General features: G+C 38.6%; 1 protein-coding gene across 3 annotated transcripts in view; it reads left to right on the top strand.

The window, feature by feature from the left end:
- The window catches only part of TAF1B (TATA-box binding protein associated factor, RNA polymerase I subunit B), a 55496-nt gene that overhangs the window by 1021 nt on the left and 35780 nt on the right, over window positions 1–18695 (top strand). For all 3 annotated transcript variants that reach the window (XM_083827986.1, XM_083827985.1, XM_083827987.1), the window contains exons 2-8: window positions 103–201; window positions 701–788; window positions 2654–2751; window positions 3046–3141; window positions 3718–3850; window positions 7330–7486; window positions 14090–14189. In XM_083827986.1, coding sequence (XP_083684112.1) covers window positions 103–201; window positions 701–788; window positions 2654–2751; window positions 3046–3141; window positions 3718–3850; window positions 7330–7486; window positions 14090–14189 — 771 coding nt within the window. The remainder of the gene's footprint in view (window positions 1–102; window positions 202–700; window positions 789–2653; window positions 2752–3045; window positions 3142–3717; window positions 3851–7329; window positions 7487–14089; window positions 14190–18695) is intronic.

Here is an 18695-nt window from a genome sequence, read left to right as displayed (position 1 = left end):
GTTTACTTGTCCATAAATCATTTCCAAAGCTCTGCAATAGCCTAGTAGTAGTCTTACTCGTTGTATCTGAATGCATGTGAAACTCTGTTTTTTTCCTTTTAGAGAGATTTCAACGAACGCTGTGCACAATGTTCAGAAGTAAACTGGGGTCTTACTGATGGAGGCAGATTTTATTGCAGAACTTGCCACAATGTTACTGAGGTAAAAACCCAAGATGTTGACCTTCAAATAGGTTTATTTTGGTTGCTTTGTTTGTTTATTTATTTGTTTTATATAAGAAAATGTTTGTTTTTTCTCCTTGACATTAGAAGTTGAAGGCAGTATTGCGATTCTTCCTTTTTAATGCTTGACTGAACACTATTGCAAACGACTGTTACTTCAAGTCATAAAGTTTAAAACGAGCAAGTGTAAGACATGGTGTTGCTGTAGCCGTAGTGCTGCTATGGTGTCTGAGTGCCTTAAAAGTATTTCATGGATATTGCTGCACTTCAGTACAGTACTGGTGTAGGCAAACTCTGTTGCATGTCGCCTCTGTGTCCAGGATAGTCATTCTCTATTTTTGGTATTTCTGAATGAAAAATGTCTGTCTCTTTTTAGTTTGGGAAAATTGAACAAATTCCTCCATTTTGTTTTATGATGGAGCACCTGACGCAAGTTAGGCCTGGCCTTTTTCTTGCTAACACCTATTACTGTTTTGCAGAGAACTAGAGATGTTGTAAACACTGAAGTTATTTGTAATGCAAGAATACAGACAATCTCCAAAGGCTCAAGAAATCGGGGAAAGAGTGGTACGTATGTGCTTCTCTCTGTATTCTGCTTAAGAGTGAAAGCGTTGGGTCAGTTCAGTCAAGGTTCACCTAACACGTCTTTGACAATGGCCAAAAATAGCTAGAAAAGACTAAGATCAGGAACGTAGTACATCCCCCAGATGCTGGCAGAACCTTCAGCAGCCCCAGCTTCAGTGAATTCCTGAGGCAGAGGTGCCTCTGTGAAGCTGGTGGTGGATTTTTTGCATTGAGCAGAGCTGTGCGTTACTTACCACCACTTTGATTTGTGCAAGCCGATACTCATTGAAGATACACATGGCATTCATTCAGATGTGGTGATCCCTTTGGTTCTTCCTTGTATGACTGTCAAAAAAGAGAAAAGTTGTCTCTCTTTGTAGGTGAGATGTGACAGTGCTCTGACTCCAAAGAATGTAAGTTCAGCTTGCGTTGAAGGAACTTGGCCCTGTGATCTACACAGAAACAGATGTGGATGCGATTTCATACAGTTACAATAGCTAGAGTAAATTAGTTCAGCATAACATCTTTCATCCCGAGTCACTTCTACACTTTTAATTTCATGACTGAGAAGTACACTAGTCATTGTATATGGTGATATGCTGTGTACGTTATGGCGAGGCTGCTGCTGTAGCTATGAACGTACGCTATGAGTGCTGGGTAGTAGTTTTACTGTTGTGGTCACTTTCAAAGAGCAAAAATGCATTACAATGCTAAATGAAGTGTGGGGTTATTTTTATCTCTGATGGGCTAACCTATCTTCACTGTACTGTGGTGGCAGTAGATTACTGCGTTACGTTGAAAAGAACAATTGCGGGAAAGCGAAGGGAGGAGTGAAAAAGGGAGCAACCTTAATATCTCCACCTGTCTTTATCCTGTATTGCTCCTGAAGTCTGATTTGTGTGACATTTTGAGCTTTTTACTTCTCCTTTTGGGGTTGTCATTAGCTATCCCCCGTGCTTAAGAAAGAAATCGTCACCTGCATACAGTCCCTTCTGCAAGTGCAGTTAAGTTACACTGTGACAGCTTATTTTCCTACTTCTGTAGGAGTAGCTGTATCTCTGGTTACCAGGTAAAGCTAATGTCATTAAAGCAGGGTAGAAACTTTGGGCAGATAACTTCTAGGATGGTGAGAGGCAAGGTGCGACTGGAAGGAACAAAAATGAAGAACAGGCGTGGAGGGAATAATGCAGAGGAAGTTAGGAAATGCAGAGAAATTTTCTAAGGCCAAAAGCCTGTAGAAGGGACTAGCAAATATAGAGAGGTAAGGGTGAAAAGTAAATATCATGCTGTCTGAGGAAACAGTGAATAGTTTGGAAGAGGCCCACTCCTCACAAAATTAATGTGTTGTTGGGATATGCTAGAAGCATTGAATAGCTGAGAAACTTTCGTTTAAGTTTGTATGATTCAGTGAGAGACAACGGTAAAGAACATGGTGATGCTGTGTTTTTCCCTGACTTACCACTGCAACATAATGTGTTCCAGTTTTCTGCACTGGGAATGGGAAAGAAAAGATTGTATTTAATTTTTTTTAATGATAGGTTCTCAGCTATTTTAAAACTGGTCACTTGACAACTCTCCACTCGATTTCAAATGCCATATTAGAAATTATTGTGAAACATATTATTGCTGGGAAATGTGCAGAGAAATCACTTGTTCAGTAATGTTTCTTCTTTTTTAAGACTGAATAAATGGAAGGTAATGGAATATTCAGTGTAGCTGGTCTTTGCTCTTGGATCTGAAGTTACTTAATGGAGACATGTCTCTGTCCTGTCCTGGATCAGAATATTAAGTGGAAATAAGTGTGCATAAGTTGTTGTTTTTTGTTTATAACGGAAACAAAGCTTTTTTTTTTTTTTTTTTTTAATTAGAGGAAGGCTGGGAATGGTATGTTTGCGAAGGCTTTCAGCTTGTACTCAAGAAACAAGCTGAAGCTTTGGAAGCACTAGGAGTGTGTCCACAAATGAAGGTACGTAAAGATCAGCGTAAGTTCTACATACTATGAGTGTGCAACCAGGGGTGTTTTTAAAAATACTGTAATTTTGCAAGTGACTCAAATAACCCCCTTTTTGAAGAACTACTGAGCACAAGTAAACAAACTTAATTTTCCTGGTAATTATAAAACATGATTTATAAATTGGAGGTAATGAAGTCAGAGCTGGAGTATTATTCAGATTCCTGAATTAGCAGTTATGCTCTGTTCTCTCAGAAATTAATGGTTTTCTAAACTTTGCACTAATCATTGTCCATTTTTATTTACCAGGATGAAATTCTGTGCAATTTTTGGAGGCGTTACCTCCAGAAGAGCCAACAGGCATATTGTGACAGACCAGCTGGTGAAGCTGTCAAAGCATTATCAGTAAGTGAAAAGCTCAGATCCCATGAAATGTGGGATTTTTTTTTTTAAAGAGCAGCAACATAAACCTTTGTTTAAGCTATATATCTAGCTCACATTAATCTCATGAAGAATATCTTCTAAATGGGGTACCACATGTCTATTTTTTTCCTCCACTTCAAGAAACAAATACTTCTGAATATGGAAAGTTGCTTATTTAAAAATATTTTTTTTTGTCGTGGCATACGTTGCGTGTAGATAGAGCAGAAATTATAATAAAAAATAAGTTATTCCAAAGTTACTTATTTCATCACACTTTACCTCTATAAATTGCCTACTTTCTGGTTATTGTAGCAGACTGGAATGTAATGGGATCACTAGAAATCTTTTTTCTTTTATTTTGTCTTGAGCTGAGAAATATTTAAAAAATATTTTTGTAGGCTTTCCTTACACACTCATGATTCACAAAGCAAGTTAAATCCACGCTGTTCACATTTTAACATAATTTACTGTAGATCTTGCGTCTGTTATGCTTTATTTTGTTTATTCAGATCAAAACAGTAACTAATAGATAATACTGAGACTTGTTTACAAAAACAGGTGTGTGATAGCAGTACAGACATGGACAGTGAACCAGAGAGACCTAGCCTCCTTCGCTTGTTATCTCTCTCTGAAAGCGATGGAGATCTACAGACAGATTGCAGCTTTGCCTCGTCAAGTGGCAAGGTCTCAGGTAGGAGCAATGACCCGAAGTATCTGGAAACTGTTTTTGTAGAGTTGTATATACATCCTCTGTGAAGTTGTGTAGATTGAATTGGAAGAACTTGTTGAGGTGTGGTTAGAAAGCGTAGTTTTCAGTCCTATTTGCCACTGGGGTACTTCATATTCTACCAGAAGCAGAAGACTTCTTATTATTTTATTTTATTTCCCCTTCCTACAAGGAGATGGCAGTTGAACAGGGCCTGGAAATGCAGGAGGAAGGTATTTTATAACCAGATTGCTCCATGCGTCCTGTTTGGGGTGGGGAAAAAAAGTGGTATTAATCTGCAAAGCTGGATGTTCACAAACACTGTGGTTCTAAAGAATAAGCACTTAAACTAACAGCAGAGTTGTCAGTCACAACTTTCAAGTTAAAAAATAAGAGTTGATTCTCATTTCTTTTTCTTCTAAATATTATGGTATTGTGGTTTTTGTTTGTTTGTTTTGTTTTTGTTTTCCCCTTTGTATTTGTTTATCTTTCTAATATTTTTCCTTTGTGTTTTTGGTATTTTTGTATTTTTTTTGTCTCTGCATTCTGTTTACTGCTTTCCGTATAGCCTCTTTTATCAAAATTCTTCTTGTAACATTGCGTCAGTTTCTTCTTTCTGCCCCCAAATCAACTTGAAAGCATTTACAGAATGATAAAGATTTGAATTTAAATGTTATAGAAAACTGGAGTCTTTGGTGCTGGGCAAGTGTAATGCCGGACAGTGCTGCAATGTCTGATACTGGAAATCCATTTCAAGGCATATTTGAAAAGTATTGCTTACACTAAACTTCTGATTCTTTGCCTTTTTTTTCTTTATTCTTTGTTTACGTTTTCCTTCTTTGTCTGTTTCAATGTTTATTCTTCCCATGTTATGTGGTCCTCTCGCCGTCCTATTTCTGTTCTTCTGTGGCATTGCCTGTCTACCCTGAGAAGAATGCAATCTTGTTCTTTCACATTTTTCTCTTTTTCATAAAGCCCAGAAATGATAATAGAATGAGAAACTTGATCTGCAGCAATTAGAAATGTTGAGAAACTTTAAAACTTCTGAATAGAAGTAGAGGTGGGGAAAAAGGGTGCAAAAAATGGTGACAAACTTTTGCCAATGTAATGCAAACACTTTTCATCCTATTGCACTAAAATGAGAAGATTTTTAGGTAAAGAATCTGTGTGTTCATGCACATTGCAGATCCTGAGTGTTAAACAAATACATATTGTGTGGATAGGAAAGAACTTAGTGAAAAAATTCTAGTGAAATACTCCATTGAATTTTCTTCCCTTTTTTGTGTCTAGAGAAACTTGTTTCTTCCTTAGTACTTGTGTCTCTTATTATTTACAATAATTTATAGAATAATTTAGAATAATATTTGGAATTTTAGTTTTGGAATAGCTACATAGCCTTAAGATAGGCCACAATTTAACATGCTGTTCTTGGTTGTTTCAGATTGAATTCACCTTTACGTAGCCATGCCTGTTCCACTAAAAGCACTTGAAGTGGATAAGAGCTTAGTGACATTAAAAGTACATTTAGGAGAAATAAAACAATCATAGAAATCGTTTGTATATTGAAATTTAACACGAGAAATACTAGATATATTGTAGTCGACCAGAAATTATTATGAAGATTCAGAGGTTTCCTCTCCTGTGCTGTTTTTATTTTTTTATTGCCACAGATTCAACACTCTTTATTTCCTAAGAAGCTTCTCCAACATGCAAGTGGTTTTTTTTTTAAATTTATTTTTTTGTTATTTTTGTGTACAGATAATAGCAAATTCCACTGAGTATAGCGCTGAGATATTGCTAGGGAAGCCTATTAAACCCTTAAATTATTAGATGTGTGTAATTGTGTGCTGTCATGCCTTGCATAAGCTGCACGAAATAAAAGGAAATTGTGTGCCGTCATTAAGGCCACAAATATAATGAGGATTATTTTAAATTGAGTTGAATGTGAAATTAATAATGAAGCTTCAGTCACGAAGCTGCCTTCCACGTAAAAGGTGAAACTGTTGACTAAAAGGATTAGCTGCTGCTCCTGCCTTTATTCTCCAGCGCACGTATGCACAGCAGACATCTCGGGATCCTCTAATCTAGACCATTTCTTAGGCTGCATGAGGAGTGTCTGTGAGCTGGCTCTTTTAACTTGTTGCTGCCTCCCTGGTACTACCGATCAGCGTTTTAGGGGCCGGTAGGTGGCATCAAAGCCTAATTCTGGCTCAGAAATGCAATATTTGCAGCGTCTTCCTCTGTAGCGGTGGGCTCCACACCTGTATTTGCTGACCACTGACACCTCACAGGCCTGGCTGTCACCCACCAGCATAACCACGGAGCTGCCAAGTCCTCTGAAGTTTTAAATTTGTTTTTTTTTTTTTTTTTTAAGGCTGCTTGCTGTGGCCCTGCAGCTTCCAGGTGGGGAGCTGGGGATCCAGCCTTCACTGTTCCTGCCTGAACAGGCGAACAGCGTGTGGGAAAACAGTGGGGAAAGCCTCCACAGAGGCTGGTGTTTTACGTTGGTGTGCTTTAAATACAAAACATTTTCATTTGTCCTGGCTGCTTCATGATGAAGCGTTTCTTTTTCTCTTCCTCCTTCCCTGAACTCCCAAGGTTTCGCTGCTGAAAAGGTTCCTAACTCAGAAGTCACTCCCCTAAATTAAATTTCTTGTTGCTGCTTCTCATTTTTTAATGATTCATCTCAGTAGGGATGTAGGGAGGTTTGCTTGTTTTGTGGCTGCTTTTTTGTTTGTTTGTTTTAACCCTCTTTACCATTTGATGCATTTGTGTTCTAAAACTGTTTTTTTCATTTAATTTAGTTTTTCTAAAATAATACCTACTTTTCCACAGTTAGAGAATTTGTGGCAGATGGATACACACCGTAACTTCAGTAAAGTCTCTGCAGTGTAGACTGTTCTTGTTAAAGTTCTGACTTGACCACAAGTCACAACTAACTTGAAGACTTTGAAGTGCTCAAGTCTGAAATTGTTTTAATCCCTATTTCCAAGGTACTGATTTAAGCACAGAGAATTTGCCCTCATTTTCCCACTGCTCCCTTATCTATCAAAGGGAAAATAGTATTCCCAGCTCATGACTACTGTTAGTTATATGCTGTATAGGAGTTAACAGCTTTCTAGAGCTCCAAGTTTAAGTGCAGCTCCCACTGAATGGTCTGGTTTTATGGGTACCAGCGTGAGGTTTGTCTCAGAATATGGTCCAATGTCTTCATAAACTGCTATTTCACTTGATTAAACAGGTTGTCCTCGCGCGTTATGGTAGATGAATAAATTAGTTAAGCTGTTTATTAGCAAAAATACCTAAACTACCAAGCTACTGCAAAGTAACGATTAGAAAAATGTTACTAGTTGCTGAACAATGGTCCTTGGATGCTCCCTAATCTTGTGTTCTGTATACCAAGATTGTGTGTATGTCATATTAATTACTTGTTTTTTCTTTTTTGTTTTTAACGTAAACCAAAGAATGTACCTCTATGTGCTCTGGATCGGTAGATGGTAGACTGTATTTAATGAAGAATCAAAAGGAGAAGCTGAGGATGTCGATGCCAATGACCCTTTCGATTTGTTACATGGCATTGCTCTGGCTGAGAGAACCGATGACATTATCTGATCTCTTAAGGTATGAACGGTCTCCAGTGAAATATTTGTTGCTTTTATAAATAATATATATTTTTTTAATTAGAGCTTTACTATTGCCCTGTTGGTTGCTTGCTCAGTGACAGCGAGAAGTCCCCGACTAGTAGTTTCCTTATCCTTTCTCCAACGTAATTTGCGAAGCTGCTTTTTGAGAACATTCCTTTCCATTGCTTGCAGTGAATCTCAAAAAGCTATAAGGGTTTGGTGCTACAGAAGCTCTTTATCCTTCTCCTTTGAAATTTCTTAAGATTCGCTGGAGGTGTGTATGGTCACATTTTTGCTATTTTTGCTGTTGTCAGCATGCCAGGAAATGAGTAGCTGTTCGCTAGGTCTTACGTCAGTGTCATCATACAAACAATGCCAGCAGTATACAGCGATCTGGAAGGTAGCTAGGCAGCTTCACGCGCTGGAGTGGGGACGCAGGAATTAATATAAGAAGTCCTTCTTTGTCTTTGTATCTTTTTATCTGTAATCATCAGAGTTCGTAATAATAGAGCTGTTAATATAGTAGATGTAAAATGTTCTAACAGCAGGGTTTGGTGCTAAATATGGGGATCATCAAAGTACTGCTGACAATGCAATTCCCTTCTACCCCCTACAACGTGGATATGAACACGCTCCTTATTTTCGTAAGGAATGAAAATTAATTTGTCAAGTATGTTTGTTGTTGTTGTTAGTGATAAGTACTTTAAATCAGGCCTAAATAGCTTACATTTAGGAGTTCTTGGAGTTGCCTTGGAAGACCTTTTTGTGTGCTGATGCTCCTTTTTAACAAGTGTTGAAATAGTGAATATTTTTAAAAAGATTGGGAGATTTTTTTTAATCAAAATTTAAGGAGCAGGAAGATCAAGTAACTGTAAGTGGGCGATCCAAATTGCACTGGGGCAAGGTAGAGGAGAAACCTATTCAAGATTCATTCAAAATGTCAGGTTTCAGTTCTTTAATTTTGATTTTTTCAAATCTGTAACCTGTAGGCTAAAAGACAAGGTAACGTATATGGTGCACATAACTAGTATTGGTGCTGAAAGTCTGACTGATTTATCCCAGAGCCTTATCTTCCTTAATGGCCCCTGCCCCCCTGTACTGCTGACCCCCCTCCACTTTTCTAGCTTTGTACAAACTTTCTAAGAGTGAAGTACAAGAAGAACGCTCTTCTCTGAGTCTTTTTTAGAAAGGAGATGTTTCTGTGTCTTAAATGTAGTAGTTAATACTGGCTAAATTATTTCTATGTTAAACAATATCTAATCCTTTGATTTAACTTTAGGGGATGGCTGTTGCCTTCATCAGTGATAATCACACAAACTGTTGCGTATTTGCATAGCTAGGTATGCTGTTGCATAAAAGATGCTTGTAAAATGTTCAGCAAAATGCCACAGTGTTCCGAATTCGAACTGCAATACAGAAGTAAATACTGAGTAGATTAAGAAATAGTAGAAATCAAAAGTGGCTTTCAATAAACAAGTTTATTACTGACTAGTATTTCCCTAAGGACATTCTGCAGGAGTCAGTACTACTGTAGCCTACTCTATATTTTTTTTTATCGATGATTAGAAAATGAATACAAAAATGCTGTCTGATAATGCACGTATATGGCAAAAATCCAAGTAGTAAATTACAGTTACTAGGATGGAGCATACGATGCACAGTAATAAAGAATTATTGCTTAGCAAATCCTGTTCGGAGATAAAAATCAAATATCTATTCTTGGGTCCGTTCTTCCTACCTTGGAAACTGTTTCTGGAAAGCATGTGGGGTCATACTAGGCAAATACGTCCTCACAAGTTCCTGACTTAGTATGATACTGTCTTTTTTTTTTTTCTTTCATTCCTTTGTTTTAAAGTAGAAAAAAAGGAAGGAAAAAAAGGCAGTACTTGGGTGGACTGTTGATTGCATATTAATGGTGTATTGTTGTGTTTGGCGCATCAGAAGTTGGGGACTGCAGGAGAGATCCAAGCAACTGGTGCAACCTGGAGAAACATCCTTTGTACTGAGATCCTTCAGAGCTCAGCATAAGTGCTTGAAAGGATTTAAAGGAAATGTGTAAGCAGCAAAAAAGCTGGAAAAGGAGAGAAAAAAAAATCAGATATCAAATACAGCAGAGAGCCGTAATCAGAAATTAATAATTGGAAATTGAAATAAGATGATTTGAAAGAGAATGCATCACTTAATTTAGGTACAACGTATGGGTTTAATACTCTCGTAAGTGCATGAATCTAGTGGGCAATGACTTTAAATGCACTGAACATGCGACTGAATTAAATGCAAAAAGTGATGCTTGAAAGAATGCCATTTGTATTGCAAAGTTTTACAATGATACGATACTTGTATAAGGCTGTAATTACATTATCATGCTTCCCTCCCTACCCTTAAGGTCTTTGTCTTTCACAAGTTTGATGAAGAAGGGGAAAGAATTCTCAACTGCGTGAACTACCATAAGGCTCCTGTTTTCTCACTTCTGAATATTTAAGTTCAAAAAATCAGACAATGTTAACATTTTTGCATGCAGTAGGATACGCAGATCAAAATAGCAACAGACCAGAGATGAAAACTATGCAGAGAAAAACATGAAAGATTCAGCACTGCCTTTTAAATCTTTATAGGCAAATTGTGTTATTTAAACCATCTGAATTACAGCAGTGCTTAAAAGTTCTGCCTTGTTTCGTCCTCAGTTTGGTTTTCTCCCCACCTTGAAGTCAGCTGACTCCCGCTCCTCCCTTGTGACACATGCTTAGGCACCATGCTAGGGCAATCTGCCAGTTTTTAAGGGATTTACGGCACCAAAAATACACTCCTCCTTGCTGCTTGACACACTTAACAGAAAAACACTACAATTACCTCCTCCGAAAGGCACATTTTGTTTTAAAAATAACATTTTAACAGCCTTCTCGTCTAGTCTGTAACAAATTAAATCCTTTTCCATTGCGAATAATCTCACAGTGCTCGATACGTGGTATTTTATTTATCTAAAGAATTAATAAAATTGTGGGTCTGTGGAAAAAAAGAAATCAGGATGCTAGACTTGGGGAGGCTGCGAAATAATGCCTTTCAAATGAGGTTATACCGAGCTACGCTGGCAAGACTAAACTTGTAATCAGTTTGTGGCATTGCTGTGTGGCTTTAACAGATGCATCATTTCCTCGTAGTATGCAGAGGACGTAGGATTTTCTTTCACACTTAGGCCTGACTAATGCATGCTGCTGCTGTAATTACAAGAGCACGGACTGCCTACTGTGTGTGTGCGCCATTCAGGTTTTCAAGCGCTTCACTGATACAACGTAGTCCTACAAGTGTTCGGATCGCCTGGCTGTGAAATGACAGGTTTGGAAGAAGAGCAGACAGTAGAAACTGTTCTCAAGTGCTATTCCAGATCTGGGCTTTTGGAGTAAGTTCTAACATCCTGAATCATCAGTACATTGTATTCATAACAGGGTATTTATGCTGTTTCATGTATTTTTAGAACATAAAAACTACTCTTTACCTGAGAGAAGAGCACTTTTTTTTTGCATAGAGACACTAATTTCAGGCAAATTCAGGAAAGATGTCATTGTTTTTTACACAGTTGCAGTGCTTTGATATGATAAGTTAAATTTGGACCAGATGATCTTAGAGGTCTTTTCCAACCTAAATGATTCTCTGATTAAATTTTTAAACAAACAAAAAATACCCCACCATGTTTGTAGACATCACTTGTCCATTGCAAAGTAAGGATGTGCTTCTGGTAAATATTTCTGCCTTTTCTCTTGCCCTGGGTGCTAGCACTCACCCACCTTACGGTGTATTAGTTGAAAGGAGATCAGAAAACTAATTTCTGATTTTGCATGAGAAGGCTTCACTGGACATTTTAGTGCAGCATAGTTTGCTGCACGGCTGTCCCTTTCCACCTCGTGCTGGCAATAACATTCGTGCAGTCAGCTGAGTCTGGAAGTCTATCTGGTTGAAATCAAACCCTGGAAAACAAAAGCCCAGTTTTCAATCTAATCCCCTGTCTGAGAAGTCACACAAGTGCTTTTGTCAGCAGGGAGGAGACAGGACTGTGATGCAGAGGACAGAAGGGAGGGTGGGATTTCCCATTTTGGAGGCAGCAAGCTGTTAGGGTGGTTCGCCTGCAATCATAACTGCACCACACCCGACGGCCTTGATTGTTTGTCCTCTTCCAGCTGCTGCTGTGCTGGCTCAGGAGGCTGCCGCTCTCAATTTCTTGGTGCTACCTCTTCAGATCTGGCAGCTAATTGTGTGATTGCTCCTTCCCAAGGGTCCATCAAAGCTTGTGTTCAGCTGAGCCAGTAATGGGACGCTGTTGCTGAAAGGGGAAGGTCGTGCTTCCCCTCCCTGCTCCTGGCTTTGTGATGTATCCTCTTCCCTCTGCCAGTTCTAGTACTTTTTGAAGCCACCCATGAGCCTTAGTTTGTTAGAAGGCAGGAAATACACACACAGCTTTTCTTTTTCTCGCAGTAGAGTTTCTTTTTCTTGCAGCAAAGTTTCTCTTTGCCTGTTGTTGTGAGTTAAATTTGTGGAAGAGGATGATAAGCAACAGGAGCACGCGGCCAGACCAGGAGGAGAGAAGTACAGCTAGTTACACTGAGCTTTTGGGTTGTCTCAGTCCATTCTGTGAAGCCATGCCTCAGATTTCAGTTCTTCAACTCGTTGCTGCTGACCTTGACTAAAGTGAGCAAGGAGCTGTCCTGCAAGCTGCTCATCAGATCCGGCAGGGTGGTAGGGACGAGCAGCTGATGCTGGGTTTGATGACAACCCAGCAAACATGCGGACTAGCGCACGTTTCCATTTGGGATGCAGAAGTACTATTAGAAGTACTAAAAAAAAAAAAAAAAGAAAATTAGCAAAATGTACATCGCACAATTTGATAAAGAAAGGATCTTGTCCTATGACCCTTATCTTTTCATTTAAGAGACCAATATGCAGAGCTTTAAAGTAGGAAGTATTAGGCAGTGTGGTTGTTCAGATTGCTGTAGTTTTTCAGAACTCCTTATAAACGCTGGATTTATTCTAACTGAGAAACAGCTTTGATTGAGAGGCGCTTATCATTTTAATATTGCTTTAAATTCATTTTTCTAATTCAATATTCAGTTAAAAATGCTTAAAAAAGGGGATTTAACCATAATCTTTTCTCACAGTAACTAGCCTTTAAATAGAATTTTAGTCAGTTTCCGCGCACATACCCTGTGATATGCGGCAAGTGGTGATGGAGGTGCAGTGCTGGAGAAGGAGCGGTGAGTCTGTGCGCTGCAACAGGCTGAGGAGAGAGCTGAATCATCAGCGAAGACATTGTTCTGCCTCGTTCTTGTTTGTTGTTGTTGTGTTTTTTTTCTTCAGACGCATTTTGTTTGGCAGCAAGAGATTGCTGTGCTCTGCAGAACCTGGTCTGTCTGCCCGTGGGTTGGGTCTGACTAGGGCTGAAGCCTTTAGGGACTGCCCTGCGCCAGGAGCAGGAGCAAAGCCCAGCTTGGCAAGCACCGGAGGAACCCACGAGGGGCTTGCAGAGTTTGTAGGCTAAGGCACAGCTGGTCTGCCTGGCAAGATCAGAGGGATGTTGTGCAGAAGACACAGCAGGCAGGAGAGAAAATTGTTTTCGAAACTCTAATATTATTTAAAGAACAAGGTCTAGTCTGCTTGAAGTGTTAACTCGTTCCAGTTTGAATTATGACTTGAACAAAATCGTTCTGGAGAGGAAGAGCCAGGAAGGCAGCTCTAACTCAGTCCTATGGGAGACCACTAACAGGCATCTGGCATGAGGATAGTGCCTGTTCCTCTGCAAAGGTCCATGCTTCTCCAGTGCTTGCTTTGCCTGGTGTAAAAGCCCGCTAAGATGTTGGATAAGAGCAGGGGTTTCATGTGGTGGTGGCTTTTTACTGGTAGCTGTTGTTAAATCCCATCAGATAGATGTATTAAATAAATATTTAAAAATTAAAAAAAAAAATCCAAAATATTGTTGTAAACCATTTACCAAAGCCAGCTTTTAAAGAAAGATGAATTATTTCAGTGCAAATGCAAAATAAATGATTTTGTATTTTGTGAGTGTACAAAATAATTTCAATTCATACTAAAATAATACTTTTTCTTAATCAGACTACAGAAAGTAATTAACTGAGTTGCACTTCTGTGTACATGTGCGTAATTCTGCGACGTCCCTCTTACCATGTTTTGTCACTCTCACCTCCTCCAGCAGAAAGTGTTTAATCTCCAATTTGGAAAATTTACTTAAAGCCTTAGAATTTTGAAAGAAAGCTTCCATAACACTTGAGGGAGGCTTAAAGCATTTTCAAAAATGCAGTAGCTGAAGCATGTGCAGAACAAACTGTATGCAAGCATGTTGATTGTCAGCTTATTGCCGTAACATTGTCATTTGTCAGTCATATCTGAGCTTGAACTTAAAGGCCTGTTAAATGATTGAACTGGTTTTCATACAGTAGAGCATTTAGGAGTGTGGGGCTTCAGATAGAATTGCTTAGGCAGCATAAAGATGATGTTACTTCAAATCAGAAATTGATTTGTGGATTAATTTTAGAATAAATGTGCTTTTGTCATACTAAATACTATTTTGATTTGGCCGTCTTTTTTTTTTATGCAGGTTTGTTGTTGAAGGTCACATTCCATATTTGAACGTTTATCAGGATTTTCCAGAGAAGATGAAATTATATGGCCTTGATCTTAAGATCTTTTGTGTCGAGGTAATTTTTTCCTTAAAATTTTAGATTTAAAAAAAAAAAAAAGTTTTTTTTGGTGGCTTTTTTAGTTAAATGTACTAATAAATTGATGAAATCTATTCCTACTTTGTAGAGTTCATGTTTCACATTATTGGAGACTGTGCAGAAAGCAGTGCAATCAGTGACTCTGAGTGCTTTGATCTTTAGCCAGTCTTATTAGGCTGATTACCTAAGTTAAAACAAAATCAGTAAGTACTTACGGGGAAAAAGGTATTCAGAACTGCACGTGGAACATTCAGAAATAGGATTTGGTTTCATATCTAAGGGCAATATAATATCGTGTCTCTTTAACTTATTTATGTAAAATTAGAAGAATTATTTTTGCTCAGTATTGTTTAGATACCATCTTTTGTTCTGTTTCTTGCTGTACTGGTTGAAATATATCAAACCTAAAATCTGCGTGAGGGGATTACTGACCTTCTGGAGGCTGCAAGGCGATAGACAGGCTTGAGTAAAATATAAATTGTCCCTTATTTAGGATTATTATGTATTCTGCTGATGGTTGCCCACTGGTATTTGTGTTCCAGAAGAAAAAAAAAAGTTAATTATGGATTTTTGAGGCGTGCAAATAAAAGCTTAGCTTTCAAGCACAGAAAGCAGCAATTCTGCTGACAGGAAAAGCTAGGTTTTCATCTGCTGGAAGGTGTTTGTAGCCAAGGTCCTCAGTGATGCTGCTGCTGTATGTATGTATGTTACTGTTCTCCAGCAAGTAGCTTTATTCAACAGGTCAGGGGTTGTTCAGAAGCTAGTCTGTAGAATCTTTCTCTTAGACCTTTCCATAATAGAAAAGATTCATCAGGTTGAATTGTGGTTGTAAACCTTTTTTTTTTTTTTTTTTTTAAATCTTACTTCTCAATCTCTCTGTCCTTCTTTGTCTCCATCCTTTAGAGATGTTATATAACCTCTCAAAATGGTTACATAGAACTTTGTTTTTAATTTCGTCTGGTCAAAGTACAAACAAACAAAAATCGTGATCCTACAAAATACAAGTGAAATGTTCAGACAAATTGTGACCCTAGAACTTGTACTATGTCTCAGAGTGGGAGATCTGATGTACAGAGAGAAGATGACAATTGCCCTTCAAATACCTACTGTTTATTTTTGGGATGGAGCTGTTTCTGGCCTGGCGTATCTGATGCCAGTCCTGCGGCTGATTTCATCAGTCCCTGTTAGCTTGCTTTCTCCCAGGACTGTAGGTTTGCAGTATTCTGCTGTCCCTCCATAGCGCGCCTCCACCGCTGGTTGTGTAATGGCTTGGCATGGAGCTGAACGTCACAACTTGAGACCCACAAGCTGGTCGATTTAATCTTATTTCACCTTTTGCATATAGAAGAGGGAGTATAGCCACTTCACACTCTGTCTGAAACACATGCATAACATATAAATATTTTAATTTTTTCACAAACTAGGGGAAAAAAAAGTTAACTTCATTTGATTTTTGATTTAAAGATTCATCATGAGTGATATTATCTAGTGTAATGTTCTATTTAACTTACAGTAAATTACATCCGATTTAAAAGCTGAATTGGTGGCCTGTGCGTGACACAGAAAATCTTCCTTGTCTCTGATATTGATACTTGCTTTCCCCCTGCCGTTTCTGCCAGTACGAGTGGATATGCCTACTAATCAAGTCATCTCTTAACCTTTGTTTTCATTAAGAGGCATAAATTCTCTAAGCTTGATATCGTACAGCTTGTTTTCCAGCTACTGTAATGTTGTAGTGGATTTCTCTTTCTAGGAATATCTGCTCCCTACTCTACCTTAAATGCTCCTTTAGTAACGCATCCACGGGTTTGTTTAGGTTTAACATTTTTGACGATATCACTGAGCTAAGAATTGCAAAAACAAACAAAGCCAACAGTAACAAACCAAACAAAACCGACAACCTTCAATCTGTTCCCTACATCTCACGTTTCAGAACTGATCTTTCTGCTCGTTGCAGCACTGAGATCACCAGTAGCTTACTGCATCCAGTTTTGACATCTGAGTTTTGAGACATTCAAGAGACAAGGTGATTGTCCCGGAGCAGTAAGTCGGATTGTGTAATACTCTGTTCTGCAAACACAGCCTGCATTCTTTTCTCCTTGGTGTTCTGTATATAATATTCTATAGGCAATTATCTTCAAAAAAACTTTTTATCAGATTGTGATCATTACCAACCAGGCAAGTCAAGGTGCTTTAATGTCATTATTTGTTTTGCTTCAAGTCTGGTGAATGTAAACTGCAGACATTTAAAAAAAAATCTAGACACCTGACAAGACTATTCATTATGTCCTTTTATTCTCTTTTAACCAATTTTTACTGTTTGTGTCTTGTGCTAACTTGATGCAACACAAATTTTAATCAAGAAGAAAGTCGTACTAAGTATTATTTTATCAGTTAAGTGTAGATGAATCTGAACTTGATAAGGCTCACCTTACATATAGACACTCTCAGTAGCTTAAAAATCTTTTTTCAGTAACGATCTCCCAGATACCCAAAATATGCTGAACTTGTACAAGGTTGAAGTTATCGTAGCTTTAGAAAAAATAAATGCAACAAATACAACGAGGTGAGTCACATCTACTTTCTATCTGTGTAGTGGTGTGTGTATGTACACAAAACATTTTTTTAACCGTAGGTCATTCAGTATTATTATTTTGCATGCATGGAACGTGACTGGTCTCAGGCTTTCCAGCTGATGGATTTCAGTGCTATGTGTAATACGGGCATGGAGTCTCTATCACTGCTGGTTTTCTGCTGTCCTGCTTTCAATCTAGCAGTTGGAGAAGATTAGAGGATGCAGCATCTGTCATACAAGGAGAAGTTGAGGGAGTTGGGATTTTTATCCCCTAGGAGAAGAGGCTCAGGGGTGTATAGCTGAGTGTGTGAACACCTGATCGGAAGGAGAGGGGATGGAGTGAGACTCTTCTCCGTGGTGCCCAGTGAAAGGACAAGACTCAATGGGCATTATCTGAAATACAGGAACTTCCATTTAAACATAAGATTTATGGTTTTTTTTTTTAGTGTAAGGGTGACTGAAAACTGGACCAGGCTGCCAAAGACCATTGTGGAGCCTGCATCTTTGGAGATGCTCAAAACCTGACTGGAGACGGTCCAGAGCAAGCTGCTGTAGTTGGCCTGGCCTTGAGCAGTGGCATTGGACTCGATCATCTCCAGAGGTCCCTTCTAACCTCCAGCATGCCATGGTTCTGGTGGTGCAGTATGCCTTGGGGTGGCAGAAGAGTCCTTCGTGATCTAGTAATGGAACAGCTAATAAGAAGGGCATAATTTGTCATTCTGTCCGTACTGAGCTTTATTTAAAATACCTGCTACAAAGGTTACTGGGTTTGGCATCCCTGTGTGTAGAGCTCTGGGTGTAATTGCCTCATTTAAAACAAAAAACAAAACAAAAAAAACGAGAGAGAGTGAAATGGAGCCTCTGCCTCTCCATATCTCCATATTATATTCATTGTGATGCATAACTGTGAGATAGATTTGCCAGGTCTAGCTGGAGATTAAACGCTTGAGAGGTAGTACTCAGGACAGATAACAGTACTTTACTGAAGAGCTTTGTGTAAAATGGGAAATGAGTTGTTTATCCATATTCCATATACGTGCATCTTTCCAAGGCTCGCCTTTGTACGCCTTCACTTGATTAGACATCCTATTTACCCCTTACTCTATTACAATCATCTGTATGTTACAAGTTAGCATCTGATAAATGGGTTTTGCCTCAATGTACGATTGGAGGGTTCATGGGGCTAACAGCGGCAGTAGCAGGAAGCTCCTGCTTAATTAACAAATTCTGAGTTCCCAAAACAATAAAAGAAAAGCTAATATTTATCTTACGCTGCAAAACTGCGTTTTGGTAAAGCAGAGTCCATGTGCTCTTATCCCTGTGATAAAAACTTTCTTCTGCATCAAGAAAGAATACAATACTCATGTTTTTTGTTGTTGTTTTTTCTATGCAGGAGATGAAGGTTTTTTCTTCCTATTTACAATTTGTTTCACTATACTAAATTGCTGCTGATCTTAAGGCATATGCCAATAATTAACACATCTTTGAGCAGTCATCTTTTCTCTTTTAGGTAGATACCATCTTTGTTTCCTTCTTGTTGCAGAGAATATGTTTGTTTAAAAGCCTGCTAGTGTAAGACTTACAGCTGGTTTGTAAACTAGCAGTAGTATGTATGAAGTTGTGTGGCTAATTTGATTTCAGGTTGTTATCGATAGGATCTGTCCTCCAGTGCATCTCCGCACACATTCCTTCTTCCATTTCTGAATGGAGTAGGGATACGTCCCGAAGATACACCCCCTCTATTTTGCTTTTAGGAGTTTAATCCGTATCCTTATATAAAACTGATCACAAGCATCTGTTTTCTCTTGAGCTAGCAACACCTTGTCCTTGCCGGAGGTCTGTTTTTCCTTACATTTCTGACTCAGGGTCTGCATACCATATTAACTTTTGTGTAATCCTTTTGTTTGTAC

The sequence above is a fragment of the Anser anser genome (assembly GCF_964211835.1).
Source record: "Anser anser genome assembly, chromosome: 3".
NCBI lineage: Eukaryota > Metazoa > Chordata > Aves > Anseriformes > Anatidae > Anser > Anser anser.
This window is presented reverse-complemented; position numbering and strand designations above follow the sequence as displayed.